General features: G+C 45.3%; 1 protein-coding gene across 8 annotated transcripts; it reads left to right on the top strand.

Moving 5' to 3' along the window:
• The first annotated feature begins 3,982 nt into the window (after positions 1 to 3,982).
• On the top strand, positions 3,983 to 25,199 carry LOC133127053 (serine/threonine-protein kinase PRP4 homolog). 8 transcript variants are annotated; one of them, XR_009708575.1, is made up of 17 exons: positions 3,983 to 4,205; positions 5,790 to 7,142; positions 9,187 to 9,348; positions 10,196 to 10,354; positions 11,267 to 11,348; positions 11,832 to 12,039; positions 13,908 to 13,981; positions 14,785 to 14,875; positions 15,184 to 15,331; positions 16,021 to 16,158; positions 16,748 to 16,901; positions 16,994 to 17,108; positions 17,343 to 17,494; positions 17,741 to 17,827; positions 21,522 to 23,906; positions 24,478 to 24,524; positions 25,051 to 25,199. XR_009708575.1 is itself a non-coding variant. In XM_061239668.1 (15 exons), the coding sequence occupies exons 1-15, from the start codon at positions 4,141 to 4,143 to the stop codon at positions 21,723 to 21,725; spliced, it is 3,192 nt and encodes a 1,063-aa protein (XP_061095652.1). In that variant the 5' UTR covers positions 3,983 to 4,140; the 3' UTR covers positions 21,726 to 25,199. The 8 variants fall into 8 exon arrangements, 1 of the variants encoding a protein (XP_061095652.1); XR_009708578.1 differs by having other exon boundaries at positions 21,522 to 22,582; positions 23,181 to 23,223; positions 23,810 to 25,199; XR_009708573.1 differs by having other exon boundaries at positions 21,522 to 24,524.

The raw sequence follows: 25,199 nt of genomic DNA on the forward strand, positions 1-25,199 counted from the left end.
ATAATCCACTATCAGGAGGAATGGGCGTCCCTGGAACTCAAATATATCAGCAGCTATTTTCTGCCATGGGGTATCAGGCACCTCATGAGGAAGGAGGGGTTCCTTCTGGTTGGCGGGCAGCTTTTCTTGACATGAAGGGCATGATTCAACCTTCATCCTGACATCTTCAGAGAGCCTGGGCCAGTACATGAGGGCTCTAGCATGTGCCAGGGATCGCTGGATGCCCTGGTGGGCGGTGTGGAGTCGCCTTAGTACCTCAGCTCTGAAGCCTCTTGGGATTATAATGCGGCGGTTGACCATGAGTAGGCCATCTTCAATATAGATATTGTCTCTGGCGTGCCAGAAAGGCTGTGCTGCTAGTGGCACGCTCCTCTTTCTGTCTGGCCACCCCTCTTTGTGCAGTTTAATTAACAGCTGCATCTCACTGTCTCTCTCTATCGCTGCTTTCAGCTGCTCCATGACAACACAGTCCAGTGGCTCTCTCGTTGTGACTGCATAAATGACCTTTTCGTCTCCAAGATCACAGTCCTCGTGTGTGGTTGTTGGGAGCACGGCCCTGGAGAGCGTGTCGGCCACCATCATGTCCTTGCCAGGGGTGTAGACTATGTGAATGTCATACTTCTGTATCTGGAGAAGCATTCTCTGTAGGCGTGCGGGTTGAAGAACTTCAGCAGTGGCGCACTGGAGATCGCTGCTTTCAGTCTGTCTAGTGCTGCTTGGTGTTCTGGGTGCCACTGCCATATGACATCCTTTCTGAGTAGTGTCCTCAATGGTGCAGTGAGTGTGGCCTCGTCTGGGATGTACTGGGCTAGGAACCGCGTCATGCCCAGCAGCCTCTGTAGACCCTTTTTGTCCTCTGGAGGGGGCATCTGTGTGATCGCTGCCACCTTGGAGTGGTCTGCCCTGACCCCGTCTGCGCTGATGACGTGCCCCATGTATGTGACTTCACTCACCATGTACTGTATCTTGTCAGCATTGAACTTCATATTCAGCCTGGTCGCTCTGTCCATCACCTGCTGTAGAATGTGGTCATGCTCTTCCTTTGTAGCTGCCGCTATGATCATGTCATCTGCAATGATATGCACTCCCCTAATGTCACCAAAACCCTCAGAGTTAATCTGTTGGAACACCTCACTGGCACTTTTGATGCCAAAAGGTAGGCGTGTGAACTGGTACCTGCCCCACGGGGTGTTAAACGTGCACAGATCAGCTGATTCCTCATCCAATTTCACCTGCCAGTAGCCGTCCTTTTAATCGAGAATGGTGAAAATTTTCTTGCCTGCTAATCTGCACTGCACATCCTCAGGCGTTGGTATGGAGTAGTGTTGTCACTGCACTGCTTTATTTAGGTCTCTAGGGTCCAAACACACCCTTAGGGTACCATTCTTTTTCTCAGTTATCACTAGGCTGCTAACCCATGGTGTCGGTTTCGTTACTTTACGACACACACCCCTCTGCTCTTGAGTATCCAGTGTCTCCTTCAGCCTGTCCAACACCGCAAAAGGGATTTTCCTGCACCCATGGACAACAGGTGGGACCTTTGGATCTAGATAGATGTGGTGCTCTCCTGGGAATTTGCCAAGGCCCTTGAACACAGAGGCATAGCGCTTGAGCAACTCCTCTTTGGTGCGGGGTGGCGTTTGGCGGCATGCTAATGTCTCCACTTTTCTGATGAGGTCAAGCTGCACACAGGCCTCCCTGCCTAGTAGTGGTGTGTCAGATGCGTCTGTGACATAAAACTGCAAGCGGGCCTGTTTGTGCCAGGTCTGCACCTGCACAGACATTACACCTTTGGGTGTGATGCGAGTGCCTCCATAGGCTATGAGTACAGTCCCCGTCTTTTCCACTTTTCCTGGTTTTGGCAGTTTGACTGCTATTGCTTGTGGGAGTACATTAGCCTCAGCCCCTGTGTCCAACTTAAAGTGCACTATCTGTCCCCCTACACACAGGTCTGTGTACCAGCCAGTGTCTCTCGATCGTGCCGGGGCTTGTGTGACAGCGCCTATAAACAGCGTATCTACACCCATGGCCTCTGTCTCGATCGGTGCAACACTTGCTCCAGACCTACACATTGCCGCAAAATGGTTTCGCTTACCACATTTCCTACATTCAACATTAAATGCGGGACAGTTTCTGGGTCTGTGTGTTTTTCCACATCTATCACATGACTTTGCGTGCTGCTCACTGGTTGAGCGAACGGCTTGCTTGTGAGGCTGAGTTCTGGGATTTTTGTCCACAACGTGCACAAACTGCTCTGCACCACTGCTAGCTGACATGGCTTTAGCCTGCGCTGTTGTGACTTCTTTTGCGCGGCATATATCAATGGCCTTAGCTAAGGTCAAATCTGAAATGGAGAGTAACTTCTCTCTAACTCTTCCATCCGTCACACTGAATACAATCTTGTCCCTTAACATGAGGTCCTCAGTCTCTTTGAACTCACAGTTGCGCGCTCTCTGCCTAAGTTCAGTGACAAACTTGTCAATACCTGCATGTCCATTAAACTGGTGTGCCCAGAACTGATGCCTTTCAAAAACAGTATTCCTTCGTGGTGCACAGTAAATCTCAAACGCCTTTAATACCTCCTTGAGTTTCCTGTCCTGAGGGTCCACATACTGAATTTCCTGCAACGGTGACGGAGGTGTGAACGAATGAAGAACTCGGAAACGGAGACAGGAGTAAAAGACCTCTCACTTCAAGAGTATCCTGTCTCCGTTTCCGAGTTCTTCATTCATGTGCATTACAAAGCACACTACATGGTGTCAGAAGCTGGAGTACAAACGACTATTTATCGTCTGGTAAGGTGGGAACGTTTCCAGTGTTAGCTACCGAAGTTAGCTGCATGAGTGAGATCGCGGACTTCACCAGCGCGCTACAGCAACGACTGGGCTTCTTATGCTAATATTGGTGTGAGTACACAAAAGACCTTGACGATGCAGTCGTTCACACCTCCGTCACCGTTGTCACTCACTGGTAACCTTGCTGAAAACTGGCGGAAATAGGAAAAAGACTGAACTTGTATCTCTTAGCCAGTGGGCTAAATGCCGAATCCGAAGCTAGAAGGATCGCTGTGTTGCTGCACTGCATAGGTGAGGATGCGTTGGAGATATATAACACTCTGGAAATTCAGTATGTGGACCCTCAGGACAGGATACTCTTGAACTGAGAGGTCTTTTACTTCTTCCTTCAGGCAGTACAACCTAAGTGCACGCAGGCACGCAATAATGCAACGGCAGTCCCGCCCACCAATATCCTGCCTAGCCTCCAACCTACAGGCTATTGTGATTGGCTGAACTGCCTAGTCCCATATACTACAATACCAAGCCGCAAACATTGTAAAAGTAATGCAATCACAGATCCATTCTCTGTGGTTCAAACAGTCCTCTGTTCAATTAGCTGTCCCGGTGGTCACCATGTTTTGATTGATGACCTCAAAAGCAGTCAAAGGAGGGTTTAATTGAACCACCTAACTGCTGTATCTCCACAATGCTCACTGACAGTTCACAAGGTTCCATCTTTGAATTGTCAGAGTCCAATGTACAATAGTATTTCATGATGAATAGTCTGGTAGTGAAATAATCTTTCACTTAAAAGAAGGAAGTGAACATTTTCTCAACAAATGAAATGTATTTTAGCAAAACTTTAAATGATCAATTTTGCTGTTGATGTTCATCCCCCATCACCGCATCTCAATCTTGGGCTGCTTGCCCCCTCTAGTGGCTGAAATAATTAAACATGGGATTGATTCAACGAAAAATATTTTTCATGCAAGCTCATTGCACTGGAGCCTTCTGTCAGTTCCAATTGCTGCTGGACGTGGTGTTGGGCCAGTAGGGGGTGATCTTCCCTCTGTTCAAATAAATCCCAGTGCAGTGATGGGTGCTGTATGAGGGGTCAACGTAGCAGTATTTAGGGAGTAGACACTGTGCCCCATTTGCACTTACACATTTGACAAATGTGAGACTTAAAGTGATAATGAATGTGATAATTGATCATAATTGATGTAAACTGTTTAGTCTATTTCGAATGATTTTGAACTGATGTAGGCTAGTTCCTCAATCCCGTAAAATATTTGGTTCTGTTCAGTTTCCTAGCTCCCTCATTGCGCATGTGCAGAGCAAGCAACAAGGGATTCGCGAGCCGATGAAAATGGCCGACATGGACACTGAGGTGTGCAGCAATAGCCAAGATAGCGGGAAAGGACAGGAGTAAGAAATACTTTTTTCATTCCATTTCATAAACTTGCATTTAATTTTGTCGTGTACGATGAGATGGCTTGCCTTTGTGGCTGTTACGCAGTATTATGGTAAACCAGTGTCTCAAAATAAAAAGTAGTTGGCTAACGTTACTAGCTAGCTAGCTAGCTAACTATAGCTAGCAAGTTAGTTCTATTGGCTAGCTATATCGCTAATGTTAGCCTAATACGCAAACTAGCTAACGTTAGCTAATGTAAAATGATGGCAGCTTGACTGTAAGCTCGTCGATGCTGGCTAAGATCTGCCTGGATGCGCTCCATTAATCGTTAGGATTGGTTGAGGTTGTCAACTTGTAAGTTAAGTTTAGGCTACAGACTATAACTTAATTGGCAATGCTACCTGATAGCTCCTAATGTCAGTTTCCACCGCTGGTTAGCCACATGCTTTTGGCAGGTGTATTATTCGACTCAAAGCAAACGCACGTTCCCGGTAACTTACCCTGCTAAGTTAACTTTTGATTTTTTTCGACGAACTGCCAAATTGTTTCCATCGAACGCAGGATTATTTTCTAGCTAGTCAACCAGCCACCGGGGTAGCCTTCTTATGTATGCCGTTGTTATATAATTAGCTAGCAAGCCATCTAACGTTAGCTAACACTAACGTTAGTGGTTGTCCAGGAAGCATGCGTGTTACTTTGGTTACAACTACGCGTTCATGTTAGCTTTTGTGGTCATTTGTTTGTTTTAAAGGTAGAAAGCGGATAAGGTCAGCCGTCGTTAATGTGTTATTACCTTGGTTTGTATAATTTGCTGTAACATGTTGGTACCAGTAACTTGGTTGTGCTTTTAGGCAACGAGCAAGAAATGGCCCTGTAATGCTAGCTAGCCAACTTAGCCAACTAGAAATGAACCTTTGTTATTTCATCGTAAGGCCTCAATTAACGTTACGTTACTTTGAGGCTAGCTAGCATTAGCTAGCTGGCGTTGTTGTTTAAGTTTGCTGTCTAGGCAACGTCGCCAAAATCTCGGACGAGAACAGGGTATGGCCTTTGTGCTCTTCTCGTCTGGAAATGGTTAAATACGGAATTCATTTATTTCCGATAATCTTTTTAGTTGTTTTTTGCAGATGCCATGTGCGGATTAGCTTAAGATATCTGGCGTTATTATGCAATGGCTAACGCTAGCAACATCGACCACAACTTTTAACCCTGAAAATTCTCGTGTGTAGTAACTTTACTGTTTAAATAAGTGCAACCTCTTGTCAGGTAGTTGATATGCGTAATGCTTGTGATTTATCTTATTGGAAATCCCTTCAAAAATATAAACTAGTGGTCACTAGTAATGCTGCTTTTGTTCACAGTAAGAAATTTTAACAATTTTTTACTAGCAACCGACACGTGATTTGATTTTAGTGATACAAGGTAAAGCAGCAGTTTTAATCTTTAAAATTGCTGTTGGATGTAAAACTTTAGGATCAATGCTAGCATTAGTTGTGGATAAAAGAAACTAAGTGGATATTTCCACTGAATCATTTGCAACGTGTAAAGTACAGTTACTTGCCAGAGCGAGTAACTATGTTGTTTCTCTGTCCTTACAGGAAGGAGGATGTGGGGGATCCGGAGAAGACTGGGAAAGAGGAAGAGAATGGGGACATGTCTGGAGAGGAAGATGAAGAAGACGAGGAGGAAGAGGAGAGCGGCGCCAAGCCGGAGGAGGGGCCGAAGCACAGTGGCGGGGGCGGCAGCAGCAAACGCAAGAAGAAGAAACACAAGCACCGCAGCAAGCACAAGAAGCACAAACGCTCGTCCTCCGAGGAGAAGGACCGCAGACACAAGCACCGCCACAAGCACAAGAAGCACAAGCGCAAGGATGGCGCTTCCGCGCCAGCCACCAACAGCTCCTCCCATGTCCCCAAGGGCAAAGGGGACGGTTCCCCCGCCGCCAAGCGGCCCAAGCTGGACGACATGGCGGTGCTGGAGGACCTGGAGAAGCAGAGGGCCATGATCAAGGCCGAGTTGGACAGCGAGCTGATGGAGGGGAAGGTGCAGTCGGGCATGGGCCTCATCCTGCAGGGCTATAACTCGGGCTCGGAGGAGAGCGGCGAGGTCCTGGAGCGGGCGCGGAACGGGGAGCAGCGGCAGAGGGGCGCAGCGGGGAAGCTCCTCGCCCCCAAGAGCCACGGTGCGGCCCCACAGGCCGCCAAGGACACCAAGCCCCGCCGGGAGTCCACGGACGCCGGCAAGCCTGGCTCCAAGCGCCGCAGCCGGAGCAGGTCGAAGGACCGGGGCGGCAAGCCGCACAAGCCCGAGGAGAAGAAGGGGAAGAGCGGAGCGAAGGCGGCTAACGTGGCTAACGCTAAGGAGCGTGCGAGGGGCCGCAGCCGCTCCAAGGACAGGAAGCAGCGCTCCCGCAGCCCCGCCCGCTCCAAGGACCGAGCCAGGAAGTCCAAGTCCCCAGCCGCGAGGCGCCGGTCCTCCACGGACAGGACCCGGCGGTCGCCGTCCCCGCAGGGCGAGGCAGGGGGGCAGAAGAGCCGGGCCGGAGGTCGAAGGTCGTCGCCCCAGCCGCCGGCGGACGAGAGCCAGAGCCGCGAGCATGGCGGCCGCAGGTCCCGGTCGCCCGAGCGACGGCGCTCCAAGTCCAGAGACGGGAAACCCCGGCAGCCCGAGGCCGAGAGGGACCGCGACAAGAAACCGCCCAAGTCCCCTTCCAAGGACGCGTCGTCGGGGAAGGAGAACCGCTCCCCGGGGCGCCGGAGGGCCAGCAGCGCCCAGCCGAGACGGAGCGCCTCCCCCCGCAGGAGGGACCGGCGCTCCCCGCCGGCCCCCGAGAGGACTGCCAAAAAGAGCCACTCGCCCGTTCGCACCAAGTCCCCAGTCAGAAGGGCGCGCAGCCGGTCACTGGACCGCAAGCGCAGAGAGGCGGACCGTCAGCGCCCCTCCCCAACAAGGTGAGGGCTGTTTTACTTTCTTCCAGCTCCCTCAGAGGAGTCGGCTCTTCCTGGCCCCGGTGGAATTGCTTCATTATTCCTAGCCGAGCCTTCGGGGTAGCATTTGTTTTTCTCCAGCAGTGTTTGTTTTTTTTTGTGTATTTTTTCCACCCAGCAGTGTCACCTGCACTAGACTAATTCAGGAGTGATAAAAGTGTGGGTGGATTCTGGCTTCAGTAGAATTCAGATGAGGAGCTGAAATGTGATCTTTGATGGCAGGGGAGCAGGATGGATTGTCATTCTAGCAAAGGCGCCTTGAATTCCCTTGAGGGGCTAAACAACCCACCTAGACCCGGGTGTCTTAATTTTAGAATCGGCGCGCTGTCGGTTGGCAGCACGTCGGTTTTGACAATGAAGCAAGTTCTTTCCCAGGGCTTGCTTCATCAGGGATGCGCTGTTTACATGCTGCCCCACTGTACATGAAGTACATGTCCAAAATCAGTGTTCTCTGTTGAAATATTCACCTCTGGGTCACAGTTACAGTAAACATTACATTTTTGGTAGTTATTTTTAGGCATGCTTGTTATCTTGATGGGCTCTTATCAGTGCTTATGGAACAGGCACGGCAGTTGATGTTGTCTTTAGCCCTATTCGTACAACTTTAGTTTTACCGGGGGAGGCAGAGTAATGTACCTCATTACCAGAGAATGTCCGTAATTTTAGTCCTGTCCAAATACTCCATCTCAGTGATTATTACAGACTCGGCAGTAAAAATCCTGGCCTCTTTTACCGACTGTAATTTGCCCTGGAAGAGCATTCCCATGTAAAACTAGTCCAGTCCGAATAGACATTTTTGGCAGGGAAGTTATTGTAGGTAAGTTAAATACGAAACGTTTTTTAGATTTAGTGGAGTCCCCGAAGGCTTCCCCTTACTGAGGGATATTTGTCAGGTAAAATATTCCTTCCCAAACGGTCTGCTTGTATACCATGTTTTCAAATTGTTGTTGGTAGAGGCGTTCTTCCCACACCAAAAGAAGACCCAAGGCATCTTCTCTACTCCAATTTCAAGGTTTCTTTGCTCTGAAAGCCATGCTTGGCTACCCATTTCTGTCATTTTGGAGACCAATTACTGAGACCTCTTATCCTGTTTGAATTGGTTATTTATACTACAGATGTCCTGTGATAACTACTTTCTACACATTGTCCTGAAAACTAGTCCCGTCTGAATATGGTTTTTACTGTGATGAGATGAACAGTGATAATCAGTTAACTTGACTCATTTGAGTAGCAGGGCAGTGTTGTCTGGCAGCACTGTTTAATCTCTGCTAACAAGAGACGGTGCTTATTGATGTGCTGTGCTTATCCGTTATCATGTGGCTGTTTGCACAGTCTGGATTTAATATTCAGTGTTGAACAGTGGTTTGAATAGTATAGACCTAACAGTGTATGCTGCATCCCAGTGTAGGCCCATAGTGTTTTAGCTTTGCTATATCCAGTAAAAGTTTTTAAAAATAACCATGTGTGCTGTTAACATGCATATAGCCTAGTTCAGGTGTTTATGTTTTAATAAAAAAAACAAAAGAACGAACTGGTTCATAGTTTGCAGTGAACCAGCAACGGTAGTTCGCTGCGGTGTAATTTGAATTTGGTAGAATGAGGAATCCTTCAGGGCTGCGCTTCCTTGATTGGTTTCATCACTTGCTTCTTGCCTGTGCTGATTTTTTGAGGGGATTGACCAAATCTGTGGTGTTGTTGTTAAACACCTCGATGTAGCAAATTTAGCGTTACTGTCTTTGTCCTCTTTTTTTCTCAGACGACTTCTCCTTGGGCTACACGTTCAGTTCATTTCTCCGTTAAATAATAGAAATATCACGTCTCCGAGAAAATTTACTGGAAAACATGCATTTTCTCCCAAATAAATTTGAGCACACTATTTATTTCTTTATTTATTATTAGTTTGTCGAGGCTGGCTGTATCCACATATATACTAATTGTGTTGTACTGTATGGACAGTGGCAGCAGAAGGACAGTACAGTGTAATCTGATCCGTGTGTGTGTCCCTCAGGATGCGGTCGCGGGACGAGTCCGGGGCGAGGCGGGACCGGTCTCGAGACGGGAGCCCACCGCTGGCCCGGCGCAGGCTCAGCCGCTCGCCCCTCAGGCGGAGGTCCCGCTCCCCAATGAGACGCTCCCCTCGCAGACGCAGCCGCTCCCCGTTCAGGAGGAGGTGAGACCGCTGGACCCGCAAGCCTCATTAACGCCTTCTGTCCCAAGAGAAACTACTGTACCATCTCACCCTCAACCTTTTACCAATCAAAATGACTGCTATACTATTGACCCTGTATTAAGACACTACAATATTTTCTCAACCTCAGCCAAAACCCCTTGGGATTTAGGCGAAGCCTCTTCGTGTTGGGCTTGGGACTCAAAGGGTTAAGACCTGTCCCCTAGGCTCTGAGGGATTCTGGCAGACCCAATCCCTCAGTTTATGTTAGGGTGTTTTTATTTGTGATATCAGAACAAGTGCTTTTGTGATATCGATTCACCAAAATAACCTCTGGGTCTGCTTACAGAAGATTATGCAATTGGCATGTGATATTTAATTTGATTATATTTTGATACTGCGATATCTATTGACCCGAATGGTTGGGTTTATTTTGCTATACTTAAGTATTATTGGGGCAGCCTGTAGCGTAGTGGTTAAGGTAAATGACTGGGACACACAAGGTTGGTGGTTCTAATCCCGGTGTAGCCACAATAAGATCGGCACAGCCGTTGGGCCTTTGAGCTAGGCCCTTAACCCCGCATTGCTCCAGGGGAGGATTGTCTCCTGATTAGTCTAATACTGTACGTCGCTCTGGATAAGGGCGTCTGCCAATAATGTAATGTAATATTTTCCCTTTATAAACAACTAGCCATCATGCTCGCCCCCTGCAATTTCCACTCCTTTGTCAATTTTATTTTCCTTTTGTATTTTGCCCCACGAGACAGTGTGTGAGATCCCCCTGGATTTACCACAGGACCCATAATTGCGTCCCGCCGTGTGAGCTCCTCCTCTCTCCTCTCGGCCGCAGGTCTCTGGACAGGGACCGGATGGGCCGGATGAGGATGCGCAGACGCTCGCTTTCCCGGGAGAGGCTGCGCAGACGCAGACGCAGCAGGGACGAGGACAAGTTTAAGGGCAGCCTTTCAGAGGGCATGAAGGCCGACCGCGAGTCCTCGTCCGAGGAAGTGTGAGTCAGAGACTCTGTTCGCCGCCGCCATTTTGTCCGACCCGCATTCTGTTAGTGCACAAGCTCATTTTAAATGTCTCGAACGGGGCTGCCCAACCCCATTCCTGGAGGTGTACCATCCTGTAGCTGTTCTCTCCAAACCGAACAAAGCACAGCTCTTTCAACTGCTAGAGATGTCATTAAGCTGTTAATTAGTAGTATCAGGTGTGCCATATTGGGGTAGAATTTCAAAACTACAGGGACAGGGTTGGATTGCCCTGGTTTAGAACATTGACGGGAAATAAGCTGGCTGCTCTTTCTTGTTTAATGCAAATTGCTGGAAACCTCATTCAAGGCATTTTATGAGATGTTAAATATGTCGGTTTTATAGTGGAATTACAGTGCCCCCATTGTTATATTGCACCCCTGAGAATTGCTGATTTGCTTTGTACTGTTATTATGGGCATTCGTAATTATTTTTATGTTACTCAAAACACAACAGTAGAATTCCTCCATTAACTTACGGTAAGTCTTTGTAAGTTACATATAGTGTCACCTGGCTTTGCGTCAATACATTGATTTATGTATATCTGGCGCATTATGGACTTTTCTCCAAGCCAGCTTTGTGTGCTTTCTTGAACAGCAGTTTACTTTTATCATGCAGCTCAAATGTTAAACGATGTCCTAAAGACTAGATTTGTACCTCTTAACATTCATTGAATCAGCAAAACTATTGCGTAGCAGTTCCATTAACCAGTTTTTCCAGGCTAAATGTTGTAGTTAAGTGAAATGGACCACAATATAAAATGGCTCTTGGTATATTCCATCACTTCTATTGCCCTTATTGTAGTTTTACTTATCGCTCTTTATTGGCTGATCTGTTGCGGAGACATTAGAAATGCCGTGCTGACTTGTGACTCCTTGTTGGTCTAGATTGGAGGACTACGATGTTGACGAGGAGGATGAAGAGGCAGTTATAGAGCAGCGGCGTCAGCAGAGACAGGCCATTGTTCAGGTGCGTTCCGAGTGGCCGTGTTTTGCCCAGAGAGCAGTGTTCCCGGCAGCAGAGCTAAGCTATAAAGCCCACCAAACAGCCGAGACGAGACTAGAGAACTCTCGGAACGTCAGTGTTTTAATCTAAAAACGCCCGTGAGTCCACACCAAAGCGCAGAGTAAACGAATAAACGACTGTTTCAATGATGACCCGAGTTAACGTAGCATTATGTCACTTAATTGTTCCAAAACTCTGGGCTTACGACTTGACACGGTCAGTTTTCAAAACGCTAGCCACCGAGAGCCGACATTCTAAAACCGGACAGTTCTCACCGATCAAACTTTCTTCTAAAGAAATTCTAAAACCGTCTTCTCATTTTGTCTGTTTGGTGGAGACTTAAGGCAAATTAATTTGGTCATACTGCTTCCCTTGCTTGAACACGCCACTTGAAGGGACGCCAGTTGAGTGAACCAAGACCAAGCGGGCCTTTTCTCCCTTGTGCAGAAATACCAGGTGGACAACGAGGACAGCAACGCCTCCATGGCGTCAGAGCCCAGCAGCCCCCAGAGCAGCACCCGCAGCCGCTCGCCCTCGCCCGACGACATCCTGGAGCGCGTGGCCGCCGACGTCAAGGAGTACGAGCTGGAGAACGTGGACACCTTCGAGGCCATCGTCAAAGCCAAGCACAACCTCATCGCCGTGGAGAAGGACGGTGTGTGGCCGAGTCGCGTTTAAAGTGCTTCCGTGACACGAGTTGCGAACGGCGTCGCCTTGAATGTACGCCTCGTTGACCACAACTCTGGCCACGATCCTGTTACCTGTTCATTACCGTGAACACACAATTAGGTTGCACTGCAGAAATATTTTCATTATGTAACTTTGCACTTATAAGCCGTTTAAAAACCAAAAAGGGATAAACATTTGAGATTCTTGCAATCCTACAATATTGAATCATTGAATCGTATGAATCATTTAACCTCATTTATATATAAAAGACATCAAACGGAGCTGTTATTAATGTGGTTTCTGAAGTTCCTTTGATGTGTGCACAGTGCATTTCTCTTGAGGGGGAAATAAAGTTTTTACACCTATTGATTATCCCTCACGCTTATAATGGAGAGTTTCTCGCCTCTGTGTAGTGTGACCTCCTATCTTTCGATTTACCATCTCCTCTTTATGCCCTCAGACAAGCTGCCATACAAATCCGGTGGAGACAAAGTGCTCCCTGTTCATTACTTTGAACCTGAGCTGAATGAGTCATTACCAGCCTTCCATTAAAGGCATTTGGGTAGACCTTGTTATACACCGGTTTTTACATTTTCACATAGTGTCCAGCACTATGCTCAACGATACAACAGCAGGATTGTGAACGTGCAACCTTTAGGTTAAAAGCGACATTTACTTCCTGAGCGACATTGGCTCAGGATGTAAGAGCAGTCGTCTGGCAGTTGGTTCGATCCCATTGTGGGTGTGTAGGAGTTTCTGAGCAAGACGCCTAACCCCCAATTGGTCCTAATGAGCCGCCCTGTCTTGAGGCCTGTGTAGCAGATTCAGTGGTTGGTCAGCAGCAGGTGTAGAATGTGGTGGGACTTGGCTGGGGTCAGAATGGTGGTTCAGTTTGGATCCTAAAGGCCCGGACACACCAAACCGACGGTCGGCCGTCGGTGGCGCCCTGTCGGCCGAGTCTTTCCGGTGTGTCCCGCACACCGACACTCCGTCGGCGTGTTTTGGAGGGCTCCGACGCCGATTCAACATGTTGAATCGGCGTCGGAGCCCCCGGAGCCGTTGATGAGAGAGAGCTATCTGATTGGCTGTCCAGCTAGCGAATCAGTGCACGAGAAGAGAAACGGAAGCGACGAAAGCAAGCCATTCCAAAGTTACTATCAATACCAGACATAATTTTCGATTAGTATTACTAAATAGCGAGAGAACAAGGAAATTGCTGCAAACTGTTTGTTGTGAGCGAGACGATGGCTGCTTCTAGGTCCAACGCAATGCAAACGCATTCCCCGGTCTTCCGGTTTCCATTTTTTGAAAGACAAATACAGACTACCGCCACCTGCTGGTGTGGTTATTACCTCTCACGCAGGTGCAGAACGTACGTGCAACTTGGCCGTCGGCGGACCGTCGTTGCGGTGTGTTCGGCACAGCCAACATTAACGACGCGTATCGACGCGAGGCGATCTTTGTCTGCGCTCCGCGGCCGACCGTCGGTTTGGTGTGTCCGGGCCTTAAGGGTGGGAGTTGCCAGAGTTGAACTATGAAAGATCTCATCAGCCTTTATCTCTACTCCAGATCAACTCCTTCTAGGGTATTTCTAGATTTCTTATAGAAGTATGGGAAATATACTTTCATAACTAGTGCGGGATGGCCATTAGCAATATCTATACTGGTCATTCAGAAAATGGTTTTTGAATTGCACGTTCTCGTCAGAGGATAATGTTTGCACCGCAAAATGTAATCACATTACCTTTGAATATTTTTGTGTCCTTCGGTTTTACTCTTCGCTAGATAAAGGTCAGTAACTGAGCAGGAGCTTGCATACTTGAGCTTTCATTAAATGTCCTTCATTTTTTCCAGGAACCAATCCAAAAAAGCCATCAGCCCCTGATATGTTTACAGAATCGGATGACATGTTTGCTGCGTACTTTGATGTAAGTACTTAAGAGCCCCTCAATTCCAGTTGCATGGCATTTTGACACCATAGTTTATGTGTAATTACTTTACTTGCGGAGGTTACAAAATGCAGTTCTAGACCATGAAAGACCATAGAATTTTTTCAGATTCCTTGGTAGTGAAAAAATTCTTCCACTTCCACTGTGTTACTTTGTTTTAGTAATTCTTAGAGTAACTTTGACTCTTAAGAAAACAAACTCCAAAGGGTTATCTTCCAGAGACAAGGTTTACGCCAGTAGTCAAAAGGGTTTAAGAATGGGAGGCATTTTAGTTTGGGTGATGTGATTGTGATGTGATTTTCAAACTTAAGAAAAGGGGCAATACTTAAGGGGTTTGCATCTATGTGCCAATACTGCTAGAATCATTTATAATCATTTCCTTTTCAATTTTCACTGGCTCCGGTTAAAAAGTCTGCTATTAGTGGAGTTTTAAAATGGACATGGAAAATCCTCCTTGGTCAAAACATAGACTTAAAAAACACCTCACAATGAACAGGAGAAAAGTTTAGTCTCACTTTGAGATATCAGGAAATAATGCCAGTTAACATGCTCCAACACACCAAAATGATGCAAAATCATGTACAAAATATTCACTTGTACCCAGTGAGTACAGAAGGAAATCGCAAATTGAATTGCAATCTCAGTATTTGAAGGTGGAACTGCAAGTCAGATTTTTTTATTATTCTAAAATTCAGCCCTAGCACTATGCATCCAATGGTAGTTGTATTCCTGTAGCAAGTCCGCGTTGGGTGTGTGTAATTGGAATGCTGTTTGACCTGCAGAGTGCAAGACTGAGAGCGGCCGGTATTGGGAAGGACTTTAAGGAGAACCCCAACCTCAGGGATAACTGGACAGATGCAGAGGGGTACTACCGTAAGTGTTACAAATGAAGTCTCCTGTTCTGTGGGACAGTGTCATTTAAAAAATCTCTTAATCTTAAGTGTAATTTTACATAGCATTAGTGCTTTTAATATATATTTCAGTTTTGTCCTCTTGTGCACTTTACTCCAGATGAAAGCTAGCCTTGAGTCAGAGTCCAGTTTTCCCTTCAACAGTTTAGCGGGTTTACTGAACTTGGCAAATTTAAAGTTTCATTTACTTGTGAGACAGTGTTGAGCACAATTTATGATTTGTTAATGCAAGCATGGGTCTTAATTTAATCCGCTGCTTCACTTTGATAGGAGTGAATATCGGAGAGACTCTGGACAAGCGGTACGGGGTTTACGGCTACACGGGACAGGGTGTGTTCAGCAATGTCATTCGGGCCAGGGACATGGCCCGGGCCAACCAGGAGGTGGCAGTCAAGATCATCCGCAACAACGAGCTCATGTGAGTCACACCCCAAGAATTCAATTTGGGTTAATGAACTCAATACTCAAAACAATCGCTGTATCGCTGATTATTTTCTGCCTGTGTGAGGGCATACTATACATGTGTTATTATTGTGGGCTTATTATGGCACAAATCGTTAGCTTTTATGGGCACACAAGTGAATTCCTGTAAGACAGACTTTGTAGGGATGCTGTCCAGAATTTAAGATTTTTTCATCCTTTTTTTTCCTGAACCATTCATCCAACATGAAAGTACCCTCAAATTCAAGTTGACCATCTGGACATCATTGTCTTTGCATCCTTTCAAACTCAGTGCTAGAGTGCAGAACTAAAATAACTAAGAAAATTCACTGTCCAAGTAATTATAATTCATTCATTCATTCATTATCCGAACCCGCTTATCCTGAATAGGGTCGCAGTATACATTGGGCGAAAAGCAGGAATACACCCTGGACAGGTCGCCAGTCCATCGCAGGGCACACACACCATTCACTCACACACTCATACCTACAGGCAATTTAGACTCACCAATCAGCCTAACCTGCATCATTCTGTCTTCCCTATCCTACATACGGTAGCTTCATATTGCATTAAGATGCAGACTTGTGGATTTCGCGATTGAAGGTGTTGAACTCTAATTTGTAATTTTGCGAGGTGATAACTCACAAACCGACTGTTTTTAAACAGGCAGAAGACGGGACTGAAGGAGCTGGAGTTCCTGAAGAAGCTTAACGATGCAGACCCTGATGACAAGTTCCACTGCCTCCGGCTCTTCAGGCACTTCTACCACAAGCAGCACCTCTGCCTGGTGTTCGAGCCCCTCAGGTAATGTTCAGCTGCAGCAGTGTGGCCTTTATAACTCAAGATGTCACCAGCATAGCAGTTTGGTGTTGTGTGGTGCTGCCTGTAAATGTTAAGGAGCGTGTGTCTACAGATGGGCAACTCAAAGTAAAAAAATTCCTGTGCATTGAAGTTTTGTTAGTTCTTGCTAGTTGCTCTGCAGTTCTGTTGACTCCTCTAGTGCATCGGCTCAACTTTATTAGGATACTACCATCTCTAAACTGCTGCACTGTATTTCAGTTGGAAGGCATCTCAACCTTTGGTCCAGGTGTAAATTTTGTTGTAGTCTGGAAAGTGTCAGGCCCTATCATTACTGGAAATTGCTCATCCCTGTGACAAATTATTCCAGCCATTTAAATATTAGCCGAAGTCCCAAGAGAACTGTATAGTGTTGAGCTAAAGACAGAATTCTCTGGCAAGGGGAGCGTCCATTTTGTCAACTGGCATTCTGGACATCGGCAGTCCCATGCTGAGAACAGGCCTTGACCCGACCAAACATGCAGTCATTCAGTTGTGTTTGAGGTCTTCATGGCCGGAGTCAGTCAGGCCTGATGCGTGTGTTCTCGCCCCTCAGCATGAACCTCCGGGAGGTGCTGAAGAAGTACGGGAAGGACGTGGGGCTCCACATCAAGGCGGTGCGCTCCTACAGCCAGCAGCTGTTCCTGGCCCTCAAACTGCTGAAACGCTGTAATATCATGCACGCCGACATCAAGCCCGACAACATCCTGGTGAGTCCCAGCTTCCGCTTTCAGCCGCAGTTTAGCGTTCCCCATCCCTTTGCCGGCATTTTTCAGCGTCCCTGCTTTGTGCTCCCAAACAGGTGAACGAGTCGAAAACCATCCTCAAGCTTTGCGACTTCGGCTCGGCGTCTCACATCGCAGACGGCGACATCACACCCTACCTGGTCAGCCGATTCTACAGGGCCCCTGAAATCAGTAAGTCTTTAGCCTCATAGTTTATGTCAATCTTTTTTTGATAGCTAGTGACATGGGAATGGTGAACCTGTCCTTTTTCCCCTCTGGCCATTTAAGAATACTATTGTCTGTGCTACATCTGCTAGAGTTTTTGTAATGGGAATTGGACCTAAGCGTATGCAAAGTCTGATTTGTCTGGCTAAAAAGGTAAAGAAGCAGCAGAAGCAGGATTTGACCTGCTCTTTTTCCCGGCAGTTATCGGGAAACCCTACGATTACGGAATCGACATGTGGTCTGTGGGCTGCACGCTATATGAACTTTACACAGGGAAGATCCTCTTATCGGGCAAAACCAACAACCACATGCTCAAACTGGCCATGGACGTCAAGGGCAAGATGCCCAACAAGGTACCGTCCACTTAAATATGTTGGTTTTTTAAAGTTACTATTACGTTTCATGTTGCACGCTTTCATTTCATCCCTAAGTTTCTCTTCCTGCTGTGTATTTTGTTCTGTTTTTGCCTATCTTTGTTAAAAAAAAAAAAAAAAAAAAAAAAAACACTAATTCACAATTCAGTACCAACAATATGCAGACTGACCTGAGTCGTGTTATTTCAGAATTTGGATAATTAATTGTTGTTTTTCTGTTCACAGATGATTCGAAAAGGTCTGTTCAAAGACCAGCACTTTGACCAGAACTTGAACTTCTTGTATATTGAAGTGGATAAAGTGACTGAAAGGGTATGTTCCTCTTTGTTTTTTGTTTGTCTTTGTTTGTCTTCATTGAACGCTGTGTTTTGTCTTCTTTGAATGCCATGTTTTTATTTGTCATTTCAGAAAGTAGCACAGCAGTCAATCTTTGTTCTTCTTACCGATTTAGTCTGTCAGCTCTTGAATCTGTCAGCTGCTATCAGAATTACTTTTGGTAACAAAGGGAAAGTGATGTTCATAAAATCCAAAAACATGCATAACATTTAAGTATCAAAAGGCTCATTCTAGTGAAAGAAAAGCCAGTTATTGGAGCAGTTGATAGTTCCTCCATCTGTGGTGGCTCCTGCTTTAACACTTTTCTGATAAAATTATCACATTTTCAATTTTGCTTCCCTCACTTTGATGCTCAGTAAGTCTTGAAATCAGTTTATTTCTATAGGTCTGTATTGTTCATGAGGGGCAATTCTGATGCAGCTACTTTAAAACAGACAACAAACATTCAACACAGGCATCCCAGAGAATACAATAAATTTGAATACAGATTAATCTACATTTCTCACAGCAAAGCACACCCATATAAAATCTGTTTTGCATCCTTCTAAAATAAGATCATTTGTAAAAGTGCCTTAATATTAAAAGCCACCATTCTGAGTTTCTTTGAGCTTTCTCAAAGGGGAACCAAGACCTTGGTAACTAGCACTTAAACCAGAGGGCCTCATTCTTCTTTTCCAATGCCCTGAAATAGCAAGTTGTGTATGTAGGAGGATAAATTAATGGGTCTAAAGGATCACCTTTATTTTGAGCATTCTGAATAATAAGGTTGCATAGTGTCTGAGTCAGTTACAGGCTAACCGGGCCTCTCACTCGCCTGCAGTCATAGTCAACACATTTCTTGCCAGTGCAGTGGATCCACGCCAGTCGGGGTGAAGCCCATCCATCGTAAATAGGGCGGGCCTTTCCCAGAAAGAGCCCTGGCTTTCTGCGAGGTCCAGTCTTTTGGCAGCACCCTGTGTATTTAGCTAATCGTTCAGGGCACTAAGTCCTGAACTTCATGTTTGTAAAAAAAGGCCTGAGATTATTTCCATACAGATTTGAGTGTCACGTGCAGTGTCAAGTCCTCTGAAATCAAGTCAAATGTCCGTCGCGTGGGGACGATTATTTTTGTTGAGTGTTGCTTTGTTATAAACGGGATTGCTTCTTGTAAACTAGGAAGGCAGCGTAAATCAACGTATGCAGTCCATCACATTACCCACATTGCACACTAAGGAGTCATTAGTAGTAATAAATTAAGTCTGGAACACAAGCCGCTGCTGTTGGTGCATATCTATGTGAGAGTCTGGTGTTTCAGTCCCAGTCTAAGCACACCCCTGCTCATGACATGGCAGAAGTTTGCTGTGCTCTTGTAGAGGGATGCAGTGGCAGTGGGTCATAGTGCAAGAAATTTTAGGAATCCACACGTCCATCCATCCATTATCTTCACCCGCTTATCCTGAACAGGGTCGCAGGGGGCTGGAGCCTATCCCAGCATACATTGGGTGAAAGGCAGGAATACACCCTGGACAGGTCACCAGTCCATCGCAGGGCATACACACCATTCACCCACACACTCATACCCACGGGCAATTTAGACTCTCCAATCAGCCTAACCTGCATGTCTTTGGACTGTGGGAGGAAACCGGAGTACCCGGAGGAAACCCACACGAACCCGGGGAGAACATGCAAACTCCACACAGAGAGGCCGACCAGGATTCAAACCCAGGACCTCCTTGCTGTGAGGCGGCAGTGCTACCCACTGCACAATCTGTGCCGCCAGAATCCACACGTCCATAGTTCAATTACTCGATAATGGCATTACCTTTCCGGGTTAAAAGCTCCTTGAGTGCGGTCAGATTGATCCATGGCTAAAACACTGGGACCCCATAGTGTGAATGGCGGTCTCTGTCTCAGAGATAGCTAGCGCAAGGGCTAACTGCATCACGGGACTTGGCTAGTGCTTAGGGAGTAACATTGTATCTGAGCTGTGTAGTCCATGACAATAAGCCCCCAATGCCTGTGTAAAATGCAAAGGGGTAATTCAGTTTCTGGTGTTCTTTGAAACATAATGTCACTACTTGATGTGTATTTTCTTGCATTTAGACCACAACTCTCAAATGCCCCCATACAAGTTATTGTGAACTGATTGTCAGAATACATTTTCAAACTTCTAAAAACCCAGAAAGTGAACTATCCCCTTAAGACTGAGGAACCAGTAAAATTAAGTGAGAAGCTGCAAACTATTATCAGGTTTAAAACAAGATAAAAATAAGCGGACCGGCAGTAACACATTGCGGCTGTGTTCAAACGGGCAGAACGGAAAGCGATCTACAGATATTTTCATCGGCACCACCTGCAACTGTGTTATGAATCCTAATCTCAGCCCCCTTACTGTGAATACTCACATTTGTAGATTTGTCTCAAGGGTGCAGTTGAGATGAATGGATTGAAAGGCGGCTCTGTCCTCTTGTAGCCTTTGAAGACTTGAATCTCTAAATGAAGAATAATTTTATTTGATACACGGTGAAAGAAGGGAAACCTTCATCTTAATTGCAGTTGAACCCTTAATGTTTAAATGGAGTGAAACTTAAGCTAGTGAGTGCTGAGCTCAGGTTAATTTCTCCATGTTCATAATGTGCCCAAATCTGCTAATCCTGCTTCGTGGCGTAAAGTTAGACAGGCAACCTAGAAAATACAGCATAGAGCATTTTCATAGAAATGAGTCATTTCCGTCGGATGAAAACTTGGAGAGATTGTAAAACATAAAATAAAATACAGCATATTGCTTTTTTTTGTTTGGTTACTGCAAGGATATATTGGAATGAATAGAATTAATGAATAAACTCGGTCCCAACACCGCACGCAGGTGCAAATCAAAGTGCATGGACATGACATGCTTTGATATACTATTTAAAATACAGAATACATTTATGTACTGTGGTATGAATAAAAGATTATCTTTTTGAATAGAACAGAACAACATTTATTCTGAAGGTTACTTGTGCAATGGGGAAATGCAACAGCACTAATGCAACTACCCAATTCAATTTGCAATCATTTTTCTCTGCAACAACTGTCTCATAATTAACTTTTGTTCAGCAAGTACTATATATAGGCCGTAAAACATTAAAGAGCATACACACCGATCAGCCACAACATTAAAACCACCTGCTTAAACCAGTTTTGTCATGATTAAAAAAGCTTTAAACTGTATAAACTTTAATATTTCGTTCTATGATGTTTATTTGTATAAGCAGATTAGTGAATTGCATTGTACGTCTACGTCCATCTTAACCGATGCTCCAGGACCTGTATAGTAAAAAATATATTTATACATATTTAAAAATACATGGCATCTAATCCTACCTCAGTTTTCCCTCCATTGGAACTACATGGTACTACATGGTGAAATGTATGATTATCCTGAAGGAGCAAGGGCAGACCATTTGCCTAATTCAAGTTTTCTTGACTTCCCCGTCTTAATATTTTTTTCTTCTCCCGATGGAAAAGGGAAAAAGCAGAGAAAAATAAGCTATTGGAATGACCCCATAGTCTACTTGTCCTGGGTAGCACTTACTTGATCCTCTCGTTTTAGCTTGCTTGTAGCGCATTGGGTATTTTCCTTTCTTCTCGCCAACTCCTCTTGGCTTTTCCCTTCACAAGGCCTCCTTTCTCCCTCCGTCCCCCGCAGGAGAAGGTGACCGTGATGAGCACCATCAACCCCACCAAGGACCTGCTTGCTGACATGGTGGGCTTCCAGAGGCTCCCCGAGGACCAGCGCAAGAAGGTCAACCAGCTGAAGGACCTCCTGGACCAGATCCTAATGCTGGACCCAGCCAAGCGGATCAGCATCAACCAGTCCCTACAGCACCCCTTCATTCAAGAGAAGATCTGACCAACCCTCACACCACCAAGTACATGGGTCTGGCAGAAAACAAAACAAACAAAAACATTGATAAAGTTTGTTACTGCAGAGACTTGACTCAAGAATGTCTAGAAACAAGCTTATTTTTTAAGTAGTGTAATATTTTTTTTAATTGATTTTGATGCACGTACATAAAACCTGTTTGTTTTTATTATGAGCATAAAATACAACCAAAGTAGGGGTCCAAGAATATATGTATATATTTTTCTTCTAAGATGATCTATGATGCACCCATAAATTGGGAACAATTTGACCTCAGCCTCACTTTTTTTTTTGTTGGGGAAAGAAGTACTACTATTGTGGTTTGGCCATCCCAATAGATTTTGTGTGGGGATTTTAGTAGGGAACAAAAATCCTGAATTTTGTTTTTGTTTTTGTTTTTTCTTTAACTAGCACTCTTGAACCTTGGAGGGGTGACCAGTTGCTATAAATGTAAATAGGTGACGCATCTCCTTCTGATTTCTCTCATCGGGAAGGTTAATTTCCAGTAAACGGGTTGCCGAGGTTGCGAGGTTACATGAATGAAATTGAAGTGTCCGATGACCTTGCTTTAACGTGACCCTGTCTGTTTCTCCTCTTGTTATGCACACAGAACGCACGCGCGCACTTAGAGGCGCGAAGGGTGTGGCGCGCCTCGCGCGGCCGCCTCTCTGTGTGGCGCAGGCCAGCGTTAGCGCTGCCCGCGTCCGCATCTCCCCCCAGATGCGCGCACAGCGGTCGCGGCCGCCCACCCCTGGCGTTGGCCCCCCGTGCCCCCTCTTGAGCACGCCTGCAGGGACAGCCTCCTCTATTAAAGCAGGTTGCGTACCACTTTCAGTAGACTGAAGGTAAGCTCCCCAACCCAAACTACTTCACATTTTAGCACTCAGAACAGAATTCCTGGCCTCTTGGGCATTAGCTTTTTTTTTTTTGGGTTACGCGTCTTGCATGTTTCAAAAGGTTTAAGAAGATGGGGTGGAAAAATGCAACCTGACAAACAAACTTCTCCGCTCAAAAGCTGTAGGCCAGCAGTTGTTTAATATCCGAGGTTTACTGAACAGCTACAGGTCTGTGTGTAAAATGTTAATTTTGTTTCTCTTTTTAAAAAAAACTCAAGTGAATTCAAATGGGTTTTCCGCAAACCAGTCAAGTAGAAGCGTGGGGGTTGGGGGGTGTTTGCTTTGCTCTCATGGAGGAAAGCACATTCAGTGTACTGCTTCTCTCATTAGAAATTCTACTCCTTGCAGTTTACAACTTTTCAAATGTAAAGGGTAATCTACTGTTTTTTTCCCCCTTATCCCATTTTCTGCTAAACTCTCTGTGGTCACATTTTGGTATGAAAGGGGCGGCTTTGTACAGTTAAAGTTCATTTAAACTATTTCAGTATTTTCCCCTTCCTTCGTCTTTCCCTTTCTCTCATGTTTGTGATCATGTCTTTTGATACAGGGGTTTTCCTGCACAGATCTTTACCATCTGCTTGTTGCAAGCGGTAATTGCTTCTTTAATTTTCTCCTCTGTACTGCTTTGACTGCTAAGACTTTGGGGAATTCAGGGAAAAAAAATAAAGGAAGTTAATTGTAGTTTACACAGATTGCGCTTTGTTTTTTGTCTTTGGCTACTTGTAATGTCAGCTGTTCTTATATGCCCACTGGACGGTGCAGAACTGTTGTAAATTCTCAAAAAAAGCATAATAAAATAAAGTTTTTTGTGAAAAACAAATCCACAAACCATGGTTTGTATGTAAAGCGTAACAGTTTCTTGTAGTAATATTCATTTGTAATTCCTTGTGCTCACTTTGATTTTCTTTCTCAAGCATTTAAGAGAATGTGGTTAAATCATTTTGCCTCATTATCTTCACTTCTGGAATCTTCCTTAAACCTAAATAGACTTTTAGTCCAAGAAGTAAAGATGCAGGTAAAGAGCCATGTACTCTGTACCCAAACTCCATTTTAGTCTGAGTATAATAGTGTGGTGTACAGGTGTCAGTAGAAAAACTGGATTGGTTGTATTCACCCAACACTAATTGATGTTTGTGATGTTTTTCTCCACTGTTTCCTGTGGTTGCTGAGAGACAGAAACACAGTTAAACTTCCAGGCCTGGAGGCTCTGTCACCCGTCTGCTACAGCCTGGTTCTGCTTTGAGAGAGACAAGATCTCCAGCTACTTAACAAGGTCATTTCTGATGGCATGTGTAGATAAGACATAGACAGGGAAAGTGGTATACAGTACACCAACACAGATCTAGATTTACCAGTAAACAATACTAATATCAGCTCTGGAGGGAACCCAGGTGGTGGCCATTTTGTCACCTCCATTTATTATGTTCGTGCTACCACTTGTGGTCAATTCTGCACACCTGCCTGAAAGGGAAGGCAATGTATTTCTTATGAGCAGCAGTTACTCATGTAGAAAGCACCCAAGTTCTGCCATTGTCAGTGCTGTAGCCTAAGTGGTACTCTGGCGTTCTCTGTATGTTTTGACCAAAAGAAGGTATGTTTTCATTTCTCCAGATCATGTGTGAGGCAACCATGTCATGGGGAAAAAACTTGGTCTTGTGCAGGAGCCAGACTTGAACTTTGATGAAAATGAGGGGCATTTACATCTGAACATTTAAATGTGTGGAAGATTGCCCCACACCTGTAAATGTTTATCTGATTTGGCACTGCTTTGTCGGTTTTTTTTTTCTCGTTTTTTTTTCCCCAGAGTGCATCTAGATGCTCGTTGTGTATTCTCTGTATTCTAGGCGCAGTCCAGTCGAAGACCCTCACAGGGAACCTCAACTGGACAAAGGTTTCTGTTTTAGAGTGCAGTCTGTTGAGCCTGTGATGTGTAAAAGATGTCATTGTTTTGATAGTAATTAGCTGTGTGGGGCCTGTAAGCCACCCGGAAGATCAAAGCCTCCCGCTATCCATCTGAAATTTGGTTCTCTTCTATCTGTATGAAGGGAAACAAATTTGTTTTGTGTGAAAGCGTTTTAGATGTGTTAATTTCCAGAATGTTAAATATAGCATGTCGGCTGATTGTAATGAAGACTGACTCTCCTTTACAAATTCTTTATCTGCCAATATTATAATCATTTGGTGCATGTAGTTGGACGTAGTGTACTGTAGAAGCAACTCTGAAACAGTAAATGTGCAAGTGTGTATAGATAAGGTCTTGAATGCACAAGACATTGGCTTTTGAAATGCTCAATATTAGTGATCACCGACAATAAGGTAATGCTCTTGTTTTTTTTGTTTGGGACAAATATGTTCATATAAGTTCAGTTTTATTACTACAGTAACTGTGCCTTTCTGACTTTTCTTTTGTCTTGTAGGGTAAGTCACCATTTTCCAGTCCCTTCCTTCTGACCTGATATGACTTCAATGGAGGCTTCAGTGGCAGTCAAGTGAAACTGACTGAACAGTTTGATTGTTGGCTGTTCTTCTGTATTCAATAAAGTTCTACAAAGTCCAGTGAGGAAAA

Source organism: Conger conger, chromosome 4, assembly GCF_963514075.1.
Source record: "Conger conger chromosome 4, fConCon1.1, whole genome shotgun sequence".
Lineage (NCBI taxonomy): Eukaryota > Metazoa > Chordata > Actinopteri > Anguilliformes > Congridae > Conger > Conger conger.

Excerpts from the sequence above, each read along its gene's own strand:
- LOC133127053 (XM_061239668.1), top strand. The coding sequence starts at position 4,141 with ATGAAAATGGCCGACATGGACACTGAGGTGTGCAGCAATAGCCAAGAT. Across the intron at positions 4,206-5,789 it reads GATAGCGGGAAAGGACAGGA|GAAGGAGGATGTGGGGGATC; the intron begins GTAAGAAATACT and ends CTGTCCTTACAG. Across the intron at positions 15,332-16,020 it reads ATCCGCAACAACGAGCTCAT|GCAGAAGACGGGACTGAAGG; the intron begins GTGAGTCACACC and ends GTTTTTAAACAG.